At 45.9% G+C, this 25,956-nt stretch overlaps 1 protein-coding gene across 1 annotated transcript; it reads left to right on the top strand.

Moving 5' to 3' along the window:
• Positions 1 to 1,100: 1,100 nt before the first annotated feature.
• On the top strand, positions 1,101 to 23,849 carry CYTH4 (cytohesin 4). Its single transcript, XM_009568395.2, has 13 exons — positions 1,101 to 1,239; positions 7,076 to 7,158; positions 9,512 to 9,609; positions 9,864 to 9,930; positions 12,271 to 12,389; positions 12,791 to 12,871; positions 13,539 to 13,651; positions 14,215 to 14,363; positions 16,033 to 16,144; positions 16,584 to 16,660; positions 17,028 to 17,099; positions 17,853 to 18,007; positions 18,299 to 23,849. The coding sequence occupies exons 1-13, from the start codon at positions 1,221 to 1,223 to the stop codon at positions 18,369 to 18,371; spliced, it is 1,218 nt and encodes a 405-aa protein (XP_009566690.2). The 5' UTR covers positions 1,101 to 1,220; the 3' UTR covers positions 18,372 to 23,849.
• Positions 23,850 to 25,956: the final 2,107 nt, after the last annotated feature.

The following is a 25,956-nucleotide window of genomic DNA, read 5'->3' on the forward strand; positions in this document are numbered from 1 at the left end:
CCTGTGTCTAAATGGTGGCAAGCGTACACAGATGCTCACTCTGACTGCATAACATGTTGGAAGGTCAATTCTTATTTTTCTATATGTATAATGTTCTTGCAAACTCTACCTTGCTGTCTCATGGAAACACAGTAGGTAGAAGTCAGGACTAGTTTTGCTGTCCTGCTCAAGGTCTGCTGTGAGTACAGCAACAGGTGGGAGAGCTAAGGACATAATCTGCTTCAGAGTTAAGTGCTCATGCATGGAGAGGAGTTGTCCTTCTACAGCTTCAGTCCCACTAGAGGAGGCAAAGGGCCTGTTTGGGCATCGCACCTGGTTTGAATTTTACCTTGACCTATCTATTCACAGTCCCCAGTTCTTTTGACTCTAACATGGTGCTCTTCTGCATGCTTCACATTGCATACCTCAGAGATATAACACATAAATCACATGGCAACTAAATACAACTAACTTAAGGGGAAGTGTACAGCCTTTTGTGGCAGTGTGGAGGAGATGGAGGAAAAAAAAAGCACGTCCCTGCCTGGCAAATGAACAAAGGAGCACAAGTTCCTTAATAACTGGCCTGTTAATGCCAGGTTTCACACTGGCAGGAATATCACTAAGCCTTGAGAGAAGACTTTCTTCACCTCAAATTCAGTACCAGACACTTACTGGACAGTGAGAGAGAGAAAAGAAAAAAAAAAGACTCTCTTCTTACCCTACATTAACCACCCTCCAGTTTAGACTGTCTACTGCAGAATTAACACAGGAAGAATCTTTCCTTTAAAATGAAAACACTTCCCAAATCAGATGGGTTTTCTGAATCAAGATGTTCCTTTTTTCCCCCCACGCTCCTCAGATTATTTCAGACAAAAGCCCAAGGTACTATCAGCCTCTCACTGCTCATTTCGGTCCCCTAAAACACAAATGAGTGCCCAGAGATTCCCCCAAAAGCTACTGGGATGCATTTCTGGATTTGCATTTCAGAAGTAGCTAAGGAGCCCCTGTTAGCTCATAGCAGTATGCACATACACTATGAGTTAGCCTCGCTGATGCAAGCTGGTGAGATGTGCTCTGATGGACTTGGAGAGGAAGGGTGGAGCCACAGGGCAACCCGCCCCCCTAATGATGCTACTATCTTGGTCACTGGCTCCAAGTTGTTTCATTTCTGTGAAGCATTTGAACAAGCAGAAGGCAAGGAGGAACAACACTTTTGTTGAAAACACATTGTGCTCTTCAGGATGGATATTTGTCCCACTGGTAAGCCCTGACCATCTTTTGCCTTGTTTTCTGTGAGAGCTGTGCACTTGGTTTGACAGGGCAGGGCACACCATGAAATCCTAGCAGCTAGAATGGATGCTGTGGCTGGTGGCTGTAGGCATGAGATGATGGAGGATCCCTGGTGGTGCAGTTAATTGCTTGTCCGCCTTAAGCATTAGGCATGGTTTTCTTTTTACTTGCTCTCCTGTAAGCAAACTCTTTCCACATAGGGAGAAATTTTCCCATTGATTTGAATGGCCTCTGTGCTGAGAGTGTCTGTTGATGGGAACTGACTTAGGGGTATCAGCAGTATATGTGACACTTGGCATGACCACCTGTAAGCTTTGGCTTTTCTTCATGAAGCTCTGGCATGGCTTGCAAGCGCCTTAGTTGTGTTTTTCTACAGCATCCACTAGCTGGTTTGCCTTTGCAGAACCTCTCACGCAGTTGGGTATCCCGGGCAATATGGTTGCAAGGCTTGTCCTACTGGGTCATCTCTTGCTTATGTCCTTGTTAAAAATAAATGACTGTATTAGGGCTGTGCCAACTCCAAGCGATCTAATCTCAAACTAGTTGCACTAATCTCAAAAGACAGATGTGGGTGAGGGGAGATAAGCCACATCTGAGGAACCAAGAGGGATTTCAGGCTGTATTTCTTACTTTGGCAGGTAGTGGATAAAATGGTTAGGATTCAGCAGGGAAAGTCATACTGTCAGGCAAGACATTTCTAACTTCTGGGTGAGGAAGCTCTGAGTGTGTGTCTGAGCAAAGGCAGCAGATAGGGAGAGCTGAAAAGGAACAAGCTGAACAAGAGCCCAGAAGAAAAAGGATCATCTTGCAATGGCTGTGCTGCTTCCAATTCTGTCCTCACAGGATATTTCATACAGGACATGGACACAGAGTAAAGGGAAAAATCAGTGCCTAGTTTCAACAACTGTTCTGCTCTTTTTAGATCCTAGTTAGGTAGCCAAGGATAAGGGCACACTCAAACTGCATACCAGACTTTCTTGTTAGGGAAATTGGGACCTATGGGAGCTGAGCTGTCACGAGCATCTGGCTATGCATGTTGGTGAAGGTGGGTCTCTTCAGATCACCCAGCCCATACCACCTAAAAGCAACTCTGAATAAAGCTTCTGCATGTTTTTGATACTTATTTTGTGGTGTGCGTTCTGCAGAAACCGAGGCTTTCACAACTGGTGGTCTGACACACTCATTCACTCAAGTTATGTGTTACTGAGTGAATTATGTCTTAAAAGTTACACACTGCAGTAGCACAGTGAGATCTTGCTCAAGGACAACGTGGCTTTACTCAGCTCTGGCTAACAGCAGAGCCTGGGGACAAGCAATGCCTGAAGAGATATGCTGGTTCTGACCAATGTCTTTGCTCAGTTCCAACCTGTTACTTCACAGGTTGGGCTTGTGATGCTGCTCTATCTTGGAAGCAAAGGCTGCACCCAGAGGCAGGTTTCCAGTGAGCTTTAGAACCCTGGATGCATTTCAAGTTTGGCAGTTGTGACATGATTTTCCTGAAGCCTGGAGCTGCACATACACCTTTTCCTGGAGTTACTCCCATCTGGAGACAAAATGGTCCTGTTAGATACGTATCTGCCCCAACTGCATGCAGCTGAGACCTATGTCTGTGGGGAGACTGCTCTCCCTGCAATGAATATTCTCTTCCAGTTTCTTTTCAGGACTCTCTAGTGACTGTCAGGGTGAGGCCACAGGGCCAGTATACCAAATCCTGGGTGTGTGGGACACGGGAAAGCAGGCTTGTACCATGCTTTCATATGCTAAGATGTGTGGAGTGAGAACCATGCTATACGTTGTCACATGGCATAAGAGAACCAGGAGACAACACAAATTCTTCACACATAGCTGAAATGTGCAAATTAAACCTGTGTGAAGTCCGTGTTGAATTTCTTCTGACACAAGCTGCGAGGGACCTATGAAGTAGCTGCAGGAGGGAGACAGATTGAGCTGGAAGGAACCAAGGAGCTCAAAGGCTTCCTGTTGTCTTCCTGGTACCAACATGGTACCTGGCTGGATAGGTGGTGGTCTGCTCTGGAGATGACACAGCAGCAATATCAAGGAAGAAAAGGAATTTCAGGTAAAATTTTTCGACCAGACAGCCTCATCCAGGCAGAAGGTGCCCATCAGGCTGTTTTGTTTGTATGTTGCTATGGGTGGAGGTGGCCACAGCCTTTAGCAGCCACACTCACTGCCTTGCAAATGGACCAGATGAACTTCTGCTACTACACAGTGGTTGGGTAGCGCGTGGAAAGTCTGTAGCAGTGCTACAGATACAATCTTTCTTCATAACCTTCTGCTGTTTCTGCAGCCCATTCTTCCAGCTCTCCTGGGTAATCACTTCCCACTTGTCTCTGTATTCCAAAAGCTACTTTCCTACTTGTATACTTTTGCTTGGGATTAAAGGCTCATTTGGCAGCTGGACAGCTCTGCACAGCCCTTTGCAATGGGGAATGAGACCAGCAAACACAGTACCCTGCTGGTTACATGAGTACGCAGACTTTTGGGTCACTCTTACCTGCCCTCCAGATGGCAAAGCTGAGTGTATAAGTCACCACAACTGGAATTGGAGTCTGTGTTCTGTTTTGAGGGACAGGACTAAAAATACAAGCCTGGGCAGTTTATGAATAACTGGAAGGATTTTTTTATCTGTATCTGTCCTGAGAGTGGGGAAACAAACTCAAGAGTATGTCTATGACCCTCAAATGTGATGCTGGTGTTCTTTCTTCTCATCATTTGTTCCCTGAAAATAAATCCAAAGCAGCAACTTCATGTCCTCTTTGGAGAGAATGTTAGCCATTTTTTTTGTGTTGTGTGTCTGAACTGGAAGATTTCAGTGTAGGTCTGGCTGACAGCATCCCCCTGAAACCTGCGGGTGTGTTCACTGGGTGTTCTTCAGCACTATGAAATTTCCCCCTGTGCAGAGAACCCTGACCAGGGCTATGGTTCATCTGTGTCCTGACCTAGCCCTAGAGGGAAGTGGAACTTGTTGGTACTGAGGACTTTGACGAGGCTGAAGCTATCCCTCAACACCCTGTTCCCACCCCTCCCCAGTGCAGGGATGAATTCCCTTTGCCACTGCAAGTGTCTAGAGTGAGCCAGGCACTGCTTTGCTTGAAGTGATCCTCTCCTGCTGGCGTGGCTTGTTCTCGGTGTGGAGAAGGAAGGAAAGGCAAAGCCACCTGCTCTCATTATCTCATCTGCTGCTTGCCCAGCTGCCCTTGCTGCCTTCTGTGCATTTCTATGGATGGTTCCCTAAACATGCATTTTAGGTTCACTTCCCCTAACTGTAGACCCCAATGTGTGCAATGAGATTGACGAATGGCCTCAAAATTAAGAAGAGCATTAGGCATTCTGTTTGGGAAGCAGAGTAATGTGCAGGCACTGACCCCAGAATTATTTTCCAAGGCAATCATAGGGACTCAAGCTGTTTATTAAACTTAAGAAACTATATAAGGACCGTCTCTGCAGCTTAATCTAAATTTCTCTGAAAGTTTGACCCATCTGTTCTTTTCCTTACTATTTCACCCTTTTCCTGGTTTTTGATCCCTTGATTTCCTCCCCTTCTCCATGACTTATATGCTTTTTCTTCCCTACTCTGCCCACCCGTAGTCCTTTCCACACTTTTCTCACTCTGACAAACTGGACAGGTAAATCACTTGGGAGTTCGGGTTTTCAGATGTTCAGGAGGAAAAGGGACTGAGTTTTTTACCATCTCAGTGGAGGTCATGTGGGTGAGATGGTGTTCTCTGGGAGCCTCACATCCCTTTGAGATGCTTCAGGCTGCCTTAGGTTGCTTCAGGCTGCTTTAGGTTGCTTCAGACACAGAATGACTGAAGCAGAGCAACCATCCACACCACAGACTTTGCTGATGAGGTAGGGGAAGGGACGGTTCCTCAGGAATGTCCTGCTATGGTGCTTTTGTGAAAATACAGCACAAAGGGTCCTACTGATAATTTGTCAAGGAACAACCCCCGTGATTCCACAATTACCAGACCTCATAGGAGTGAGGGAGATAAAGCTGAGGAAACTGAGAGGTTAGCCTTACCTCCTGCAGATGCCAGAAAGGTAGGAGACTTGAAGTAAGTTACAAGATCCAGGCACTGCTCAGATGCAGGGCTGATATTCAAAAGGAAGTCAGCAGCCCACCTAAGAAGCAGCAAAGCTGCTGCATGGTTTTTTGTTGTTGTTGTTAATTCTTTGCATTTGTTTACTTTTTGTTAGCTTGTTTTCTTGGTTGTTTGTTTGGATTTTTTTTTTCCCTTATAGACAGATTTGGCCATTGAGAAATGCTGGGTGCCACAGGTTTTCCTCCTCTCTTAACTGGGTCTAGCAGTCAGCCAGCCAGTCCTCTTGACTGGCTCTAGCTTTCAGTCAGCTCTTAAGGGGGGCTGCTTGCAGTGTGTCCTTCCCAGCTCTAGCTTCATGCTGGGTCCTTGCCCTGTGCTGTCCTCCCAAAGGCGTGGCAGCCTCTCCCCAGGAGATGCAATGCTTGAGAACAGAGGGAGGAGTGACAGGGAGAGGCTGCAGCCTGAGAAAAGTAATAGGACAGACTTAGCATATGGGAACAAAACCAGCCAGGAGGATGGGGGAAAGATCAGGATCAAGGAGGTAAGTCTCTCTGAGCTTTTGTGGTCATGACAGGAAAGAAGCATATAGGCTCTGAGATGACTTCCCTTGTCCCCTTTTCCCTTTTGTCTGTCTTGGCTTGTTCCTTCCCCTTTTTCCCCACTCATATTTATAGCAGTTGTTTTGCATGTGAGATCCACATTAAAAGAATTTCCAAGGCAGCTGGTCCACTTCCCCTTTATCCAGGAAGACAGGAGGCCCAGGGGATTTTAGTTTATGAAACAGTGGAGCAGGACATCCAGTGACCTAAACTGGCTTGCCAGGGAAGCTTTGTCTCTCAGTGTTCGTCGGCAGCAAGGATCCTGACTGCAAGATCTGCAGTGACCTCCCAGGAGCTCCAGTGCTCTCAGACTTGCATGAAGATCCTCTTTTTTAATTTGGGGTTTACCATCTGCTTTATCATCTGCAGCCTCCTCCTTCTCCTTGCTGAAGAGGTTGTGCTTCACCTGGGTTATATTTAGCATCAGTTCTGTCACCCCAGTGCTTCTAGGTCTTTTATGAAAAATTTTGTGGTCTCCTTGGCTTCACTGCTATCTGTTTGGCTTCCTGTACATTACAAGGAAGCCTACTTACATTTCTGTAATCCACAAAACAACAGCCTCCCACAGACGCTGCTTCTTTGGCAAGGCTTTAATCTCCCCAGATCCTGCCCTCAGACTTTAAAAGCCTTGATTCTCTCTCTTAAGCCATTTCTAACTCTAGCTGTGGTGGATCAATCCATGAATTCAGTGGCTCTTCATGAGAGGTTTGGATGTAGAGGTTTGGATGTAGATGAAGTATTTAGGTCACTGCTTTCCTGAGGTAAGGGTCTTGCATGTAAAGACGGCTGACACAAAGACAACCAGAGAGCATTTGGCGAGACCTCTTCGTTGTGCTCACAGCAAGAACAATTGGTTGAGTAGGTGGGGTAGGTTGCTGCAGGATTACATCAGAGAGCTACCAGCACAGTGGTTGGCTGCTAGGAGGGGTATGTAGGTCTGTGCTGCTTGCTCTGGACTCAGAACACTTTACAGGTCAAAGCTCAGGTGCAGTGGCTGCAGCAGCAGGGGATATAGATGCTGGAACACAGAAATCAGGAGATACTGCTGCGTGACCCTAGGACAGATAGGTGCTGTGAGGTTGAGGGCTGTGAAATGTTGGCCCCAATTCTAGTCTCGCAGGCATCTCTTTGTTCTTCCAGGGTCATCTGACTTGTGTGAGACTGAAGAGGCTGAAATAGAGAAAATCAGGCAGCACAGACAGGAGCTTTTGGAGGACATTAAGGTAAGGACCATCCTGTTTCTCCTGTCTGCCCAGCCTTCTCCAAACTCTCTTCAAAAAAGAGTGTCTTCACATAACATTCTAGGCCATGCAGAAGTGTTCCTGCACAGGAAATGTTTGCTCTGTCATGATCCACCTTGAATTCTGACCTTCAAATTACCCTGGCATATTTGGTGCTGGTGTACATCCAGCCTCTGGTACTCTCTGCTGCAGGAGACATCAACTGCCCTAATGAGATATTTGAGAAAGGCTGGTCAGTTCATTAGGAGCGATGAACTGAGACTGCATATTTAGGATTAAGGAAATAAGTATGACTAACTTGTACTGGCAAAGATCTGGCTCCGCATTTATGATTATTTTTAATTACTAATTACCTACTAAAGACATATCAGTCCTAGTTACCTGCTGCATCCCCCTGTATTTTTCAAAACTTTTGTTTGTTTAATGGACTTTTAACAAGTCCTCCATGAGAGATCCTCTCTCTTTAGAGACAGGATCTTCCTTTAGATCCTGTCTAAATTCTTTAGATGGCAGGACCTTCCACACATATTTCCATGGTTGAACTTCACTTTCCTCTTTATTTTTTGCAGTGCCAAATGTTTCTCCACTGGCTCCTAAAATGTCTGAAAGTGACAGACTCAAAATCAGTCAGTAATACCGCATCACAGTCACACATGATGCTGTATACTTTCTGTTCTGTTCTGTTCTTCCTCCACTGCCATGGAGTGTGGGTTCCCATTTGGTAGAGCTTGTTGCACTGCATCATTAGACTTGCACTAATTTTCCTACAACCTGTGTCCAGATGCCTGGGGAAGTATTTCCTCGTGTAGAGAAAAGAATTAAGCCAAATCACCTGTCACTTCTAAGGCTTCCAGACTCACCATCTCTGCTACAAAATCAGAATGTCGTCTTGTCTGTTCTTGCAAAAAAGGCTGTAAATGTATGTGTGTGTGGTTTGCTTGTGTGTGGTTCTCATTTCCTCCGTTTTCGGAACAGACAAGGGGCACTGTAGGAGGCAGGTTATTTGAAGGGGAATACTGTATTTTTAATCTACATTGGACAGAGAAAAGCTTTTAGACTGCACACACGCACACTCTAAATCCCAAAGCCATTAACCAATGAGGTATGCACTCTCCTACAGAGCAGGGTGAGTTTAGGTGAAAGGGTACCTAGAACTAAAGATATTTTTCCAGGTGGATTTCTTCAGAAAGTATCTAGCAATATCCTTTAACATAAAGACTTGAAGGTATGTCTGGTGGGTGGAGACACAGGAGGGGAGAAGGAGGAGAAGAGAGGGTCAATCTGGACTTGCCTGTTACACTGCCAAAAGACAGCAGTGAATAAAATAACAAAACTGATAAACATTTGAAATTCAGAAGCTAAGATCACAGCTTTATTACATTTGTGCAATAGCTAAGGCTAAGTAACAAGCACTCCCAGGTCTGGCAGATTGATGAAACGCAGCAGAATGAAGATCAGAGCAAAAGTGAAATCCAGAAGCTCTATTAAATCATGCAATATCGATGAACTTCACAGTTTCTCTATCTGGGTGCATACTGTGGCCACATCCTCACTCCTTATTGAAGCAAGATCATTAAACAACCCTTCTTCCCTAGCCCTGTTGTGGTTTGCATGAGGTGGTATTTGGGTGATTACTAAAAGAAAGATGTGATGCACTCTGGCTCTGAGGGGAATCATAACTGCAGGATGGAAACAAGGAGACATCTTCATTTCCTTGGTAGCACAGAATATCCAGTCAAGCAGATCTGTCATGTGCAAACTGAATTCTACAACTGATTTTTTTAAATTTGGCAGTAATTAATCTGCTTTTATCCTCCTCTCTTCTCTCTCCACCTAAAGACAGGTATCTGCTCACTGGTAATTCAGTGATAGGTACATTAAAAACTCTGTTTCACAATGTGGCCACTTGAGGTTCATATTGACCCCACAGTTACTAGTTCCGCTTCCCTTTTCCTGGATGTATAGCTGGGCTATGCAAAGTAAAAGCTAGAAGGAAATGGGCACAGTGGAAGAAGTCTTACATCTGACATTGTTTGAGGAACTGAAATCAACACTGGGGTGAGTTCTCTAACTCTCAGCACTGGCTAAGTTTGATTTTCCAGCCTTGATTGACAACAGACATGAGAACATCCTCCTACCCCTCTCTCCCATTATCTTCAGCTAGAATCCAGCAATGTCACCCCAGAGCAGTGCTCGTTTTCATAGAAATCCTTGGTTGGTCATGATCATCTGACCTGTCCTTTTCCTTTGAGTGAGGGAAGGAGAAAGACGTGGTCTGTATGTGTCTCATGATTTTCCCTCTGTTGCCTTCATCCTCCTGATATTTCTTTTGCAGAAGCTGAAGGAAGAGATTGCTGAAGTGTTTGCAGAGATTGAGTGCTTCCAAAAATCAGAGAGGCAAGAGGCAGGCAATAATCCTGGGGAGCAGACCAGGCAAGTGAGACAACATGGGTGTTCCTTTGTTTACAATATGTGTCTCATGATCTTGAGAAAATAAAAACACCAATGAGGTTTAGATCACAATGAGGACACAGAAATGAGGCCATGAATACCCTTCTCTCCTTTGAGATTACTCTTTATTACCAGATAATCAGACACATGTCCTTGAGACATGAATTACCTTGTGAGTGATTTGAAACATGGCCCTTTATCCTAAGTTTGACTTTCCTTCTTCTTCATTTTTGCAGCAAACTATCACAGAGCGATAAAATTCTGTCCCTGGGCCGGAAGAAATTCAACATGGATCCTGCAAAGGTACGATTTTCTCATTCCATCTATGAGAAGAAAGCTGAGAAGAATAGCTTCTGTTGGCTACTGGTCCACTTCCAGCTACCCATGACAAATGAACTATGGCATGGGACAGCAGGGCAGGTATCTTAACTCACTAAGGCTCCAGTTAGCACTATCCTCCTTCCTCCCCCTGAATAAGGTCTTCTGATATGGTCAAGCTGTGTTTCCTCCTCCCACCACACACCTATAGGCCATCTCATCAGATGCAACCTAAAACTAAGAGAAATAAAGGAAGGATGGTTTAACTCTGCCAGTGTGACAAGACAGCCAAATCTTCTTCAGCCCAGCTCTTCTTGCGTGTGATAGGCTAAGAATTTGCCACAGTTTGACAGAGGAGTATGAAGTAAACAGAAGGTGAGATGTTTGAGAGTGTTTCAGGTTCCTTGGCTCATTTAGAACAGAAGAGGACCAGCTGCCTCTGCCATTTTGGAAGTAGATTTTGTTTGGTAATACTGATTGGATTGTGGAGTGAATCCAGGTTTTCCACTTCCTGGGACTGTGACCAGTGGGGTGCAGACTCTGTAGCCTTCAGACCTCTGCAGAAAGCACTAAAATCATCATGTTTAAGCATAGCAGATGTGAGCAAGACAGTTTTCTCTTCCTTCCTTCTCACTAGTAAGCCATTTTTTTTGAGCTCAGTAAGGAAAACCACAAACTGCGATTGAACGATTGCTCATTGTTAGCTAACCACCACAGCTAACATCTTGGGTGCCTACTGGTCTGAGTGACAAGTTTTTTATGTTTCTTCCTCTATCCTGCTGAGACCCTCAAGATGCCTTTTCCTCAGTGTCCACACCACAGCCGAAGTGCTTGCCGGTCCCCTGAACAACCCTCTTGCGGTGGGAGCTATCTCAGAGCAGTGATACCAGTCCTTACAGCCTGCGTGAGAGCAGGTTTCATTTTGTCTTTCTAGCTGACCTTGGTTTGAGACCTCAGAGGCATCTCTCTTTATCGTACTGTGCTATGCAGAAATACCTGAACGAGCTCTGGCCTCAAATCAGTTTTCTTTGTTAGTTCAACATTGATCAGCCTGATCAAAATGTTATACTCTCTGTCTATAATGTTTTAACTTCTGAATAAGCAGATCTCTGCTAATTGCTTCCCTTTTGCTACAACACAAAAGGCTGACAGGTGCTGTAATGCAAGGAGCTTTCTTTGCCTTTACTTGCCGAAGTTACACTTGATCCATGCAGTGCTGATACTTTAAATGAGTTCCTACTCCAAGATCTCAGGGCAAATTCCTGAGACTAGAGGAGGTAAGCATTAGGAATCCAGATGAACAAAACCTTTACGGAGAAACATTTTGTTCTGCAAAACAGAGCTCCTTCATCCCTGTAATGCTTTGAACAATTAAATTTATCTTACCAAAATTCCATCTGGGGTAAAAGAAAGGAAAATATTGTGGAAAAATCTCACAAACATTTAAATTTCTTGCTTTGAAACTGCTTTTTCTTTGGGGCATTTTAGAAATAGTTTCTTATATACTACAAGGCAAAGTAAATTGATTCTGTTGAAGTAGAACATTTTGATGGATCTAAACCAATTTTCATTTCTTTATGGTCTTGTGTTACGAGAATTGCAATGTGGTCTGGAGAGTTGCAGTGTTATTAGAAATTACTAAGAATCTGAACAAAATCTCAGCTTTCTGTGACTTTGAAAATCATGAAATTCCCTGTAAAACAGGGTGTTGACTCTTCTCACAGCCCAACTCAGACCCTCTATATTCCACAAAAGATATACTCCATTCTTACTGTCTAGGGAAGATGGAGCTGTAAAGATCGCAGCCTTCTCTGTTCTGTGGCATGGAAGAGAATTCAGGAAAAAATAATTTTGAGTTATCTCAAGACCATGTTTTTGTCTGAACACATTTTTTTATTACATCTTTTTTAAAACATAATTTTTCTTTAACTTAAGTTAATTCAGAAAAAATTATATTTAGGAAAAGAGCGCTAAGATATTATTATTGAAAATGTTAAAATGAACTATTTTGATGTTGCCTTAATTCTGCTTGCCTTTTGGATTTTTAACTTACATTGCCCTTTTTTTCGTTTGCTTGCGTTTCCATCTCAGTATAATATTAATCCAAATCTAGGGATGAAATGGAAGTGGGGCTGACCCACCATGGTATATGAATAGGGATGGAATAAGGTTGGGAACACATCTGTGTTTTCCCAATAAGGGGCTGAAGAGTAACAGAGGAAGCAACATCGTCAAAGCCAAGGAAGACTGATATCAGAGCTTTGAGGTCCTACTTACTTATCAGCTCGCAGAGCTCTCTTTACTGTGCTGCTTCTCTTTCCCCAGGGGATTCAGTACCTGATTGAGCAGAAGGTATTGTCCTCAGACCTGCAGGAGATCGCCAAATTCCTTCACAAGGGTGAAGGCCTGAACAAGACAGCCATTGGGGATTACCTGGGAGGGAGGTGAGCAGCCAGGATGGTTGGTGAGCAACCAGTCATCCAGGATAAAAAGGACCTGTCCTGCCTATATCCTCTCTTCTCAGCTCCTTTTTTACATGACCTCTGTTTAACCTCAGTCAGGTGCCAAGATTGAACATACCTCAAATTGCAGTGGTCTGCGTGGGCAGTACACTCCCAGGGAGGGAGCCCTTTGGGGTGTTACTAAGGCTGTCTGTCTGAGCTACCTGTCCTCCCTCCTATAGAGGAGTCAGTCTTCCCAGACAAGAGCATACATCTTGACTTCTTATTAGTCAGAGTGGAAGTGGAGGCTGGGATGAATCCAGGTGCATGTCATCACACAAGGGACATCCAAACTGAGCAGTCTCAAAGCGCTTTTCTGACCTTTTCCTCCTATACTTTACCAGGGACCCTACAAATGTTCAGATCCTCCAAGCCTTTGTGGCATGTCACCAGTTTGCCAACCTCAACCTGGTGCAGGCATTGAGGTGAGTGAGTGCGCAGGGCACGGGATGGAGAGGGAGCCTGCTCAGCCACTGGGTCTCACGATCTAGGAAGGCTGTGAAGCTGTACTGGGATGAAATGGTTCTTCCCAAGGCCCTGCTCTATGTGTCGTCTTCAAGACTGTTACTCTGTGAGGTGTTAACACCTTTTCCTGAGGAAACTCTTTCATGGCCCTATGACTGGACTGGCCAAGATGGGGAAAGATGGGGAAAACAAGAATGGCCATCATGGCTTCAGTTCTTGGGGGGTTGGGGCAAGTAATTTTTTGCACCACGAAACTTGTCTGTCCACAGTGCCCATTACGTCAGTGACAGAGTGACTGTCTTAGGGCATCTTGCTTTCTTATAGGTCAGCTTCCTCACAAAACTCTTTCTCTTGAGGTCTCTGTTGCCTTGCAAGGCACTCATTAGGGGAAAGGAGCCATGTTTTCCAGGATGCTTAGTTCTGCTTCCTCCTTTTAGTGTATTTGAGGTTGATGAGCTCAGGCAATTTCAAGAGAGAAGAGGAGACCTCCTGATTCATGCACTTCGTTGTCTTCCCAGTGTGATGGGATGACTTCTTTTATTTTCACGGTTACCTGTGGGTTGAGGGAAGACATAAATACCCCTTGCACCCAATCTGACTAACTCCCTGGTTTGCTGGTCCTGACAGGCAGTTCCTATGGAGCTTCCGTCTGCCTGGGGAAGCACAGAAGATTGACCGGATGATGGAGGCCTTTGCCAACTGGTACTGCAAGTGTAATCCAGGCGTATTCCAGTCCACAGGTAGTTATGGGGAGAAGGTGGCCTGTAAAGTTGAGATCCACTTGCTAGAGAGAGGAGCCTTCCTTTTCCATTTACAAAGAACAGAGGACATCACTTGGAAACATGGATGTTTCCCCTTAAGCTGAAGGAGGCAACCCAGTTCCTGTGATGCTTTTCAATAGGCTGAGGGCCTTCAGTCCTCCTTTTCTGCAGTGCACCAGTCCATTCCCATGGGCAATAGAGTTGACAAGTGCTCCTAGTTTCACATGAGGTATATGTCATCCCAGCAAGGATGGCATTGATCTGTAGAAACTTTCCTGCTAGCAGAGCCACTGTTAGATCAGATCTACCCAGCTTGCCCCATTGCCCTGAGGGGATGGAATCACCTGCATCACAGGTCAACTCTCCACTAGACCTGCCTGTCCCTCTTACTCCTAGCAGAGGGGACATCTCCTTTTTCCTCCCACAGCAGAGAGGGTGAGGCTATTCTCTAGTGACTGAAAACCAAGCCACCAGTTAGGGTGTGGATTGATCTGCCCTCTAAGACAAGTGCCAGCCATCCTGGTTTCCTTTCTCATTGCCAGATACCTGTTATATACTCTCCTTCTCTATCATCATGCTTAACACCAGCCTGCACAACCCGAATGTGAAAGACAAACCTCCCTTTGAAAGGTTTGTATCTATCAACAGAGGCATTGACAATGGAGAGGACCTTCCAGAAGAGCTCTTAAAGGTAAGAACACCTCCTATTTTCACATTAGTCTCTCTTTTCTCTCTGTATTGCTGTCCACTGGGAAACAAAGGTCCACTGGTCTCGGCGTAATACAGGCCTACTGACCTTCTGCTGTACAAGTCTGAGGAAAGAAGGCATATGTACAAAAGCAAAACTAGGAAACATGGAAACTGCTTTGGAGAGGGACTGTACATATGCCTGCTGGTGAGGATGCGGAGCAAGAGATTTGGGGCTGGAGACATTCAGGGAGTAGCAGTACTGGTTTAAGAAACATTATGCTTTTGATTTTGTCCATGTGAGAGAGCAACAGATACTGTAACTGTGTGAGAGAGGAAGACATAAGCTGCTAATGCTTGTGTGTTGTGCAGGTATGAGGTTGTGTGTTGTGCAGGTATGAGGCTGTGTGAATGGGGCACCCACCTCTGTGGAAATTAACTGGGCACCTTACTCTTCTGGACAGCTTTAAGAGTCCTAGTCACTTAGGGTACTGTCTGTTTCTCATGTCTGTGTGTGTGTGACAATGTCACTGTGACCCAAATTGGAAATCTCTTTCCCTTGTTCATTCCTAATGTCTCAGCTGTGTCCAGTTACACATTAGTCAGGACCCCAGTGTCTGACCTCTCTTAGACTAGGACATATCTTTGAGTGAGTAGAACCAACAAAGCCCAAATGAATGCCAGAGTCTCTTTTGGCTTCTGTAAAGCTCTCAGCAGGTCCATGATGCCTCTGATCCCAGTAGATGAAGATGCAGAGAAGGACAAATAGAGATGGGGTCACGTTCACTAGCAAAGCTGGAGCTATGATATTCCCAAAGGCCCGTGTGAGGCATAAGATTTGCCCTAAGAAGCAAAGTAGAGGTGAGCAGCCTGCCTGCATGTGCCCAAATTCACCCAGCCAACCTGGGGAAAATAACTTCTCTCTTATGTCAAAGAGCTACCTACATCCCACACTGGTTTTCTGAACAACATCCCCTCAGGGTAAAGGCTTAATTTTTTTCTCCAGTATGTAATTTCTTTCAGGCAGTTTGAGGGAAGTTGCAGGAGCCTGTAGTTTCCCTTTTTTTTTTCCTTGGTTTGGGACTTGCGTAATAAATGATGGCAAATCCAGTGATGTGAACAGCATTTTTGTATCCCTTGAAAGCTAGTAGCCTACCTCCCTGTCTGCTGTTACGTATGTCACCCTTTGTGCCCTCAGTGCAAAAGCCTTGGTCCTATGAAATGTGCCTCCCTGTTGTCATGTAGAGGTGTGTGCTGGTCTCTACATACAAGTTGTCAGCACAGTGTTTGGCACCACCAACCCAGGCCCTAAATGAGGCTGCAGTCTCTGCCTTATCGCCCTCTGCTGCCTTAGTTCTACCCACAGCAGCACTTGTGTGACATGCTGGCTTTGGTCACTGCAGCCTCTCTTGATACGGGTGCACTCTTTTGTGCCTGTGACTTTCCAGACTGGATCTTCTTTTTTTTTTACACAGGATGCAGAAAGAGCTGGTGATCCCTTATGAGAGCCTGTGAGGTGCAAACTGAGGGCTATTGCACCTTCCAATGCTCACTGACCACTCTCTCCTTCATGGAAACAGAGCGATAAACTAGATGGACATGGTACGGTTGTCTACAAGCTTTGTTAGAAATCTGTCTTTCTTTCTCCCTCCTCCACCAACACTCCACGGCAGAATCTGTTTGTGAGCATCAAGAACGAGCCATTCTCCATACCAGAGGATGATGGGAACGATCTCACACATACTTTCTTCAACCCTAACCGTGAGGGCTGGCTCCTGAAACTAGGTAAGGAGAAGTATTCCCCTAGCTCCTCTGAATCTCGTGTCTGCCTGCCTCTCACCACAAATCTCCCCCTAGAACCCTCCAGTATCTTCGGTGTCCTCTGTCCTCTCTGCTGTGGTGGGGTGAGGCTGACACCTGCTGTTGGAACCTGTCGCCTGCTCTCTCTTCCCAGCCAACTCCTGCAGGCTCTCGACCGCTTAAAAAGGGACAAAAAAAGATATCCCTCACCCCTCCCCATTCCCAGCCCTATCAATGCAAAATTGTGTGATGCATATCCATCATACAGCATCACATCAGCGGTGAGCATCATAAGTGCCTCCTTCAGGCTGATCTATAGGAAGAACTGGGAGGGTGTGCCTGTGTGTGCGTGTCTAGAGCTTGGGAAGGGCGGGAAGGATGGCAGAGTGTGTGATTAATTGCTTTTGAACCTTACTGCCTTTAGGAGGACGTGTGAAAACCTGGAAACGCCGTTGGTTCATTCTGACCGACAACTGCCTGTACTACTTTGAATATACCACGGTAAAGGCTTAACTCTCAGCTGGGTGTCCTGGGTGGTTATGAGCCTCTGGGGGGCCAGGGAGGAGCAGAGGGCAACCCTTTCTTTCTTTCAACCCTGTGCTCCCAGACTGAACTCAGGCCTTCCTCCTCTCCTGTGTTGTTTTCTTACTCCTGGTCTTGGTGGGGAGAGACCCTGGATGCTGCAGCTATTGCTGTGATCTCCTGTTAACTAAGCTCCCAGCTGTATAAATGGAGATGGTCACCCCAGGCATGCACTGCCCTTGTCACCTCCACAAAGGCACACATCAGGGAAATCAGAGAGTCTGTAAACAGTTGCATAGATATGGGGAGCACCCTTAGGTATTAATTCATGTTTCCTTGCCTTCAGGACAAAGAGCCTCTGGGCATTATCCCTTTGGAGAACCTATCAGTCCGGAAGGTGGATGATCCCAAAAAGCCAGTAAGTCTCAATTGCTTGGTACCCTACTAACACAGGCTCTTGGGTTGTCAGAGGGAAGTGAGGGTGCACACACCCCGTTCTTACCATGCTTCAGGAGGGAAAGTGCCAGTCCAACTTGCCTTGTCGTCCCATCTAAACATGACAGTGTCTAAATATGATTGTATTTTACCAGGGAGGATCTGGTGTGAACAGATGATTCTATCCTTTGGCTGACTGCATTGTGTGTGTGCACGTGTTTGTGTAGGGGGCAGAGATGAGTGCACACAGCTGACTCTCCATAATAAGTTACAGCACATGTAGACTAGACAGTGCTGTGGTGCTAGGAAACTTGCCCAGGAAGTGACACATTTGGCTGTGTATCCTGGGAGAAGTGCCTTCTGTCTGCGCAGTGGCAGGCAGAAGAGAGGATGTTGCATCTATTTATAAGGGGGAGAGATCTTCGTGAGTGGACTAGAGTGACAGATCCCAGAAGGTTTTTTTTTCTGGTAACTGTCGATGCTTCATCTCTCCATAAAGCCTGCTTTAGTGTCCAGCCCTTCACAGGAGGGCGTTGTTTATCTAAGAGCTGTGGCCTGGAGGTCTGACTTGTAGGGGATTCTTAGGGTGAGGAAGGAAAGGTTCTGTTGCATTTCAGAGACAGAATGCTCTCCTCCACTTCGGAAGCTCGCTGAGCCTGTCACCCATGGTTGAAGGCAAGTTTCCTTGGTCCACCTTGTCTTCCCCTACTGGTCCATTCTATTCCCCTTCTGACAGAACTGCTTTGAGCTCTTCAATCCCAACTGCAAAGGGCAGAAGATCAAAGCCTGCAAAACAGATGGGGATGGGAAGGTAGTTGAAGGCAAGCATCAGTCCTACAAGATCTCAGCAGCCACACCAGCAGAGCGTGATGAGTGGATTGAAGCAATACGGTAAGGAGACTAGAAATGGAGGCCTGAACTTGCCTTTGTTCAGCCCCAGAGACAGTGAGTCACATAGTTTATTTGGCTGCCAGAGCTTGAAAAGGGGGGTAGAAATAAATGCTTGCAGTCTAGTAACTGTGGTAGAATCTCTAGCCACAGCTAAATTCTCTGCTGTGGGTCTGCAGATCTCCAGTCCTGCATTTTGGTGCATGGTCTCTCAGTGCAAGTTCAGTTAGGTTGCTTGTGCTGCTCTCCAGCATTAAATCTCTTACTTTTGCTCTCATTTCCTCTTATTTCTAGGACCAGTATCACACAAGATCCTTTCTATGATCTGGTCTCTGCACGCAAGAAAAAAATTGCCAGCAAAAACTGAGCCCTGACATGGTCACTGGTGGCAGGAAAATGCAGTTGTTGGACAGTTTCCTTCCCACACTGGGAAAGAAATTTTCCAGTGAAGAAATTTGGGAGCACCGGTTCTCTCTGCCTCCCACTTGGCAGGAAGATGACTGACAGGACAACTTGCCAGATTTGCTTCTTTCCTTTCCAAACTGAAGGTAGAGGTGCAGGGTGCAATCCACTGAGGACTGTCAGAACTGGGGGCAAGTCTGAACATAAAGGCTCAACAGCAACTAGACTTTGGATTCTCCCACGTAGCCCCAGACACGTAGGACAGAAATCTGAGGGGAGAAAAGAATGCCTCCATAATATCTCTAGCCCTTCCCACCATCAAACCAGGCCTGTATATTTTTCTGTGATGAACCATATATATGCTCTAGGAGCAGCCACGTATAGATGTGTAGTGGTTGTGGAGAAGGAGCCACTGATATTTAAGACCTTACTTTGAAGTCAGAGGCCAAGGGAAAATAAAACCCCCTCTTCTAAGAAGAGAGTCCTCTCTACCTCTCCCTATAGCCATTAGGGCTGTAACCATGGAAAGTCACTGCTCTGTAGCCGAGTCATAGATTTTATAAAGTTAAAGGTGTTGGATGAGGAGATAAGGAGTAATTGAGTGTAGAGAGGTTGTGGGACCAGGGAAGCAGCTCTGGGTCTTCTATCTCTCTGTTTTGAAGTTCAGGGACCACCACAGGTCTCCTTATGGAAGAAACCCAAACACTACTTCTCCTCCTGGCTGATGGCTCCCCAGCAAAGTTTGCTTCCTTGTACCACCCCAGACGCCTGGGCTTTGTGACAGAAAGACCTGCAGACAGAAGGTATGAAAAATTCGAGATACATACAAACTACACACAGACAGATGCTCATACACAGAGGCATTCCCATCTTCACACATTTGGTTTCATCTGGAGTCTGGGTTTTTTTTGTCTCTTGTGTAAAGAAAGAAATAAAAGTAATTGAAACAAGCTTAAAACTCAGGGTAACATGATAGTTCTAGTGATAAAGGCAGAGGATGTAAGATAAAAGTGTCATGATCCGGTGCCTAGCAGAGCATCCTGAGTACCACCGCAGCTCTGCACTGCACCCAAAATGCAGGCGGACTGAACGCATGGCACAAGCAGGCAGCTGTTAGGCGGAGTGGGAGGGAGGAGTTAAGGGTACAGAAGAAAAGGTGCGTGGAGCTGTAATACTGCGAGCTGTGAGCAGCACAGAAGCAAATACCAAAGACTCATAAGAGGTAATTACACCTGCAGGGTTAAAGGACTTGATAAGCTATTGCTGTTTCATCTGTTACCTTTCAGATCTCTTCTAGTAAACACTGGTGCTGTCCCTGTCTCTTGCCTTTTTAGTTCCTGCAGAGGGCTCTGTCTACCAGGTAATATTCAGCAGGGCAAGCACATCCTGATTATTCATTCTGGCTGTTTTTGCCTAAGCCATTGGAATGTTGAATTAATTTCAAGAGGCAGGGAGTGTATCTGGGAGTTGAAGCACGCGCTCACTCTGGAGAAGGAACGTGAAGGTTTTCTTCTGCTCGTGCCTGCAAATGTCTCCTGTGTTGACTCTGTTACTGATGTGATAGGGAGTGAATTTTCTGCCCACTGCTCTAGAGCCCGTGTGCTCACACGCACATTTGCTCTTGCTTTGGGTTTAATGCAGGGAGGCAGGGTTATGTCCAGAGGTGAGAGGAGAAGTCAGAATTTGCCCCTTATCTTGGCAACATCTCCAATATATACAAGAAAAATATAAATATGCACTTGGTTGCTGAGAGATGCCCCAGAACCCAGGATTTGGGTGAGAAATGTCTGTCGTAGTGCCTCTCAGGCTCATCCTTTCTATGACAAAAGCAACCACAATGTAGCCTGGAGTCTCTCATCTACCACAATCTGCTCTTGTGTGAGGGAGTCCAGGCTAAATCCTCCCTAGTTTACCTGGATCATTCCTACGATAGCAAGGATAGCAAGGTCTTTCCAAGACCTTCCCAGTCCCTCCTTACCCCAAATCCTTATAATTCTCTTCAGGCTGCCTGTGCCCTCTACCCTCCCTTCTTCCCTCTGATACCCATGCACTACAGAGCAGAATTATTCCTAGAGGGGACAGAGTGGGAAGCACAAGTTGTGAGAGGCAAAACAATGCGCAGGGACAGGCAATTTTGTGATTTCCATCCATCAAACTAACCACAAGAGTCAGGAGGAGATGGGTTTTTTTTCTCCTAGAGGTTGAGGTAGGGAGAGCTATAGTAACTTTGAGGGTCTATTGCCTTTCCTTGGTTCCAGCATAGCAAATTCATTTCCAGATCCCTTTCTATACCATGCCCCAATCTCCTCAGTGCCATGAACACAATGGTACCTGATGTCGCCCACCAGCAACACAACATGTGCACTCTCCAAGTAGTATTCCTGACCTCATGCCTGCTGAATACCAAGGTGTTTGTATTAGCCAGGGTATCTCAGAACAGGTCTATAAAACTTGACCATCCACTCATCCATGTACTTTGACAGCCATGCTTGCAACCCTTACAAATTTGTGATGGGAATGATTGTGCAACTAGAATGGTACCACCAAGCAATGTGTTGCCGGTCACCAGCACAAATCCACTTTGCTGAGAGCAGCTGCAACACCACACATATGAATGCATACACACAGGCACACACAGAGCCCTTCAGGTACTAAACCTGACAGATTGCTTTCTGATAAATGTGTTCTTCTTTCTCATCATAGGCAGTGTATGTGACTCACACAGACATACACGCAGAAGACTGACACTTATTCCCTGTCTGCCTAAGGACTCCTGTGCAGACCCAGTAATTCATTTTCATAATAAATGTCCATCTACTTTCCTAAAAGGATTGGGAGGAGTATACTGCAGATGCGTGGAACAGACGACATCACTGCATCCTGCCTCCTCCCTGCTTCTTCCCTTCCTCCTGTCCCCTGTTTATCAGCTCCTTTTTGGAAGCCTAATACATTTTAAAAAGGCTTTCTAGAAATCGTTTGCAGTGACAGAGATGGAGCAGCTGTGAGGAGAGCCAGCAGTCTCATTTAGTATTGCTTAGGTATCTATCAAAGGCTAGAGAAAATCTCTGGGAGGTGGAGGGGAAGAGCGTGTACAAATGGAGACAAACTGAACTGAATTATTGATTCAGAGCTGATGAAAAGGCATGAGTTGAACCTGCCTGTGTCCAGAGGGTGAATGCCCTTGGTGATGGGAGCTCATGAGCAAATGGATGCCTGTGGTAAGGCAAGACTCTGCAAGGGAATTGACCAGCAGCGGTGTTCAGTGGTGTGGTGGGAGCACCCATTTGAGATACTGTCCATTCCTGGAAGGCCTGAAACTGCTCAGTGCTGTGTGTCACACAGCATTCGTCACAAAGGGAAAATCAAGGAACTCTTTTCTGCTAGCTAAATGGGGTTATATGGAGAGGGCCTGATAGCTCTCTAACTACCTCTTTGATATGTCATGTGAGCCCCATACCTCAGTCCAACCACAGCACTGCAGGGATTGGCACGGAGAGGGGTTGACAGGTTTACCATAAACCTGAAGAAACAAAAAGCTATTACAAGTTCCTCATAGGAGTGGGAGCCAGTCTTCATATCATCTGGAATCAATCATTTGTATGGAAAGAAGAACAGCCCCACTGTATTTGATCTGGCTTGAATGCTGCAGTCAGATTTGTGGGTCCAACACTCTGAAGGTGGGAGACCCATTGCAGTATCTCCTCCCTCTTAAACCTTCTTTGTATATATGCATTTCACCAGAAAGTCCAGGGCACAAAGCTAGAGGGCAGAATGGCTCTCAGAGGCACCACGACCTCTTTGCTGCTCCTTCTTCTGGCTTGCTTGTGTCTTCAGCCTGACAGAGGGCCAGCCTGCGGGGCTGGAGGAAGCCCAGGCAGATTGGGTTGAGACCTAACCAGGGTTTCTTGGAGTGTCACTGCTGTCACATCTGCAGAGGCTCTGCTGTAAGTATCTGCGACAGGAGCATGCAGCTGTCTAATCTTGCCACGCCATTTCCAATCCCGCTGCCTCCCTGCGATGAAGATGAATGTGGACTGTCCCAGGTTATCACATTTCTCTGTATATGAGCCTGTATACAGACATAAGTTTGCTCCCAAAGGCTGGTACTATCAGGCTAACTGCAAGGAGGCTGTGCACAGTGGGACAGAGGGGACTACAAGGAAATAGTTGGGAAGGGTCAAGGAGTCTGGGTCTTATGTGGGCAGTTGATGGTAAAAGACTTGCTGTGACAACAACTGGGCTTTCACCTCAGCTCCAGAGCATGGATGGCACAAATATCAGGAATAAGTAAGGTATGACATCCTTGAACAGCCAGCAACCTTTACCACAGCCACTGTTTCACACCACCAAGGGGCACTTCATGTCACAACAGCTCTCCTCTTTCTGTGGGGTTGAAGGGTATTGTCCCTAGATATGTCAATCCAACACTTCAGGGAGAGAGTGGAGATGGTGTAAAGTGGCCATCACATCTGGGCCCTCAAGAACACAACATGTGCAGGGAGAGGACTGTATGACCTGCTAGCACAGCAAGTCTTTGCTCCTCTACCTTGCTGAATAAGGGAGGTTACGTGTTCCTTTCTGCATGTGAGTACAAACACAGGCATAGATGTGTATGTGTGTGCTGTGTCCTGCACACCGATAGACAGACATGTCCAAGCATATCTGTACATACATGGGTACACAGAGTCCACATGCATCCCAGGACAATAACTCTCCTTGCCCTCTCCTTGCAGAAGGACCCTGGCAAAACTATCCATAAGGGAAGACCGGAGGTCGCAGAGAAGCAAGGAAGGGCAGTCCTTGGACACCAAACAGTATGTAGGGAGAGGGAGGCAGGACAGACTGCAGTGAGGTCTGCAGAGACTATAGAGCTCCTGCCCAGTGGGGCTACGCTAGGGGGAACACAGCCCTTCATGTGGGGCAAAATTTGGGGAAGGACTGTGGTATCTACTTTAAGGGACATTGCAAAGTGAGGCACTTAACAGTCCCTGCTTCCCTCTGAGGTATTAGGTTGACCTTAAAGGAAATATAGAAAAGACATTTCCTGCTGCCTCTTTAACTATGGTGGGTAGCAGCAAGGTTTCTGGAGTTGCCTGAAGAGGTGGTGATTTGTGCAATTAACATCTAATCAGTTCTATGAATATTTATTTCTAGTCAGCAAGCTTCTGAGTGACAGTGAAGCCTCATCTGATTGGAATCACATTCACAGGTAGACCAGAGCCTCCTTTGAGGTTCACAGATCTCCCACTGGGGCAAAAAACCCAAAAGGTATAACCATCCTGCTGTATATGGGAGGCACATATGCAATGTGCACATGGAAAATTGTATTAGATACTTTTTGGGGCGAATTATGAGTTTTAAAATTGACAGGTTGAGGACAGACACCTTGAAATAGTCTGATGCATTAACAAACTTAACCCATGACTGAGTTTCAGCTTGTTCTTTTATTTTGTGTGTGTGTCTCATTTATCTTCTCTTGCAACATGGGAGAGAAAATAAAAGGGAAAAATATAAACTACTGTAACTGTTTGAAAATTCATGTAACAGTCAGGAATTTCTTGGAGCTTGTAATTGACCTTTCCTCCAACACAGCATAAATTCTGCAAAAAATCTAGTATTTTATTTCCTCTAGAAATACCGCTTTAGGGACTTGCATCATCAGAAATTTGATGCTTCTCAACTTTGTCCAAATTTATGCTCCTTTTCAGAATTCCCCATTCTTCCCCTTTACTTTCCCCCTGCTCTAATCCTTTCACATCACCTCTGCCTCTGGCTTCTCTTTCTGACAGTGCCTTGTGCCCCCTGTGCTTTGCTCAGTCCTCTCTATAAACTTGACAGTCCTGTCACCTTCAACAGATGCCCCCTCTGCCTTTTGTCCTGATGAGGGATGCTGCCTTTCCTGCCCTCCTGCTCCCTGCACAGACTCAGTCTACCTTGGGCAGAGCTCTGGGGAAAACCTCCTATTATCAGTGGAAAGGCAAATTCTTCAGCTCCTGCTGCTCACCTGCAGCTTGGGTTTGTGCTGGAGGCACTGCCAAAAGCCTGTTATTACCTAAATGAAAAAGATACACAGCCTTCCCTGAGAAGGGAGACACACATATAATAGTGATTTTCTTGTTGCCTGCTGCCTTCTGCCTGGTAAAACCACCCCAAATTCCAGCAGGGATTCCAGGACCAGCCCTCAGCAGAAGGAAAGGGATAGGGACATGTCTGTATATTTTTGCTTTCTTCATGGAAAGGATCCTGTGGCTTTTGGTGGAAGGATGAGAGAAGATCCTCCAAATCTGTAGTACAGATACCCCCTTCCTTTCATGTGATTGTGCTTGGCCTTCAGTCGATACAGAACTGAGAAAATACAAAAGTCAGAGCTGATAGTAGATCCATAATAACCAGAAATGTATCAGGGGAGGGAAGAGAAGGAAGTGTTGGCAAGCTTGAAATCATTATCACAGTGTACAAGGGCTCTGTACCTCAGAGCTTGATTTTAGTTGCTGCAGCCTTTGACTTTCCCCACCAGCTGTTCTGGAGCTGTGATTTCAATATCCAAGAGCTAATGTGCTGCTTGGCCTGCTCTCCAGAGGGCATTCGACAGAAGCAAGTGTGCTTCATACACAAAGAGGCTAGAGGGACTTCAAGGGAGGCAGTGAGTAGGGGCAGGGGGAGCAAGCAGCTCAGAGCCACGTGCTGTGGGGAAGAAGTGCTCTCAGAGGTTCCTGAAAATGCCAGCTGACCCTGAATTCCAGGCATGCACGGTTTCACCTCACATGGCTCGGTGCCTATGCAGTGATGTCCTTACTCTCAGGCAGTTAAAATTCACATAATAGTAGGCAACACATTGGTATGTGTAGGCAATGGGTAGTCAAATAACGGCAGAAAAACAGTAACAAGTGATGTCCCTCAAGAGTTTGTACAAATATTTAGTATCTCCATTATGACATAGATAGTAGGATTGAGTATACTTAGAAAGTTTGCAGATTACACCAAGCGTAGTGGTACAGTTGACACACTGGTGGGAATGAATGCCATCCAAAGGGACCTTGAATATCAAAAAGTTCAACAAGGCAAAGTTCAAGGTCTTAAGCCTGAGTCAGGGCAATCCCCAATATCAGTACAGACTGGGCTGTGAATGGATTGAGAGCTGCACTGCAGAGAAAGACATGGGGACACCGGTGGGTCAAAAGTTGAATGTGAGCTGGACTTGAAGCTCAGAAAGACGGTTGTATCCTTGGCTGCATAAAAAGAAGTGTGACCAGCATGTTGAGGGAGGTGATTTTGCCCCTCTGCTCTCATGAGAACCCACCTGGAGTACTGTGTACAGTCCTGGAGTCCTTAATACAAGGACATGGACCTGTTAGAGTGGGTACAGAGAAGGCCATGAAAATGGTCAGAGGAATAGAACACCTTTCCTATGATGAAAGTCTGAGAGAGTTGGGATGGTTCAGCTCAGAGAACTGAAAGCTTCAGGGAGGCTTTATTGGGTCCTTTTGATATATAAAAGTGACTTATGTGAATGATGGAGAAAGACTTATTTCCAGAGCCTGTAGCAACAG

Source organism: Cuculus canorus, chromosome 1, assembly GCF_017976375.1.
Source record: "Cuculus canorus isolate bCucCan1 chromosome 1, bCucCan1.pri, whole genome shotgun sequence".
Taxonomy (NCBI): Eukaryota; Metazoa; Chordata; class Aves; order Cuculiformes; family Cuculidae; genus Cuculus; species Cuculus canorus.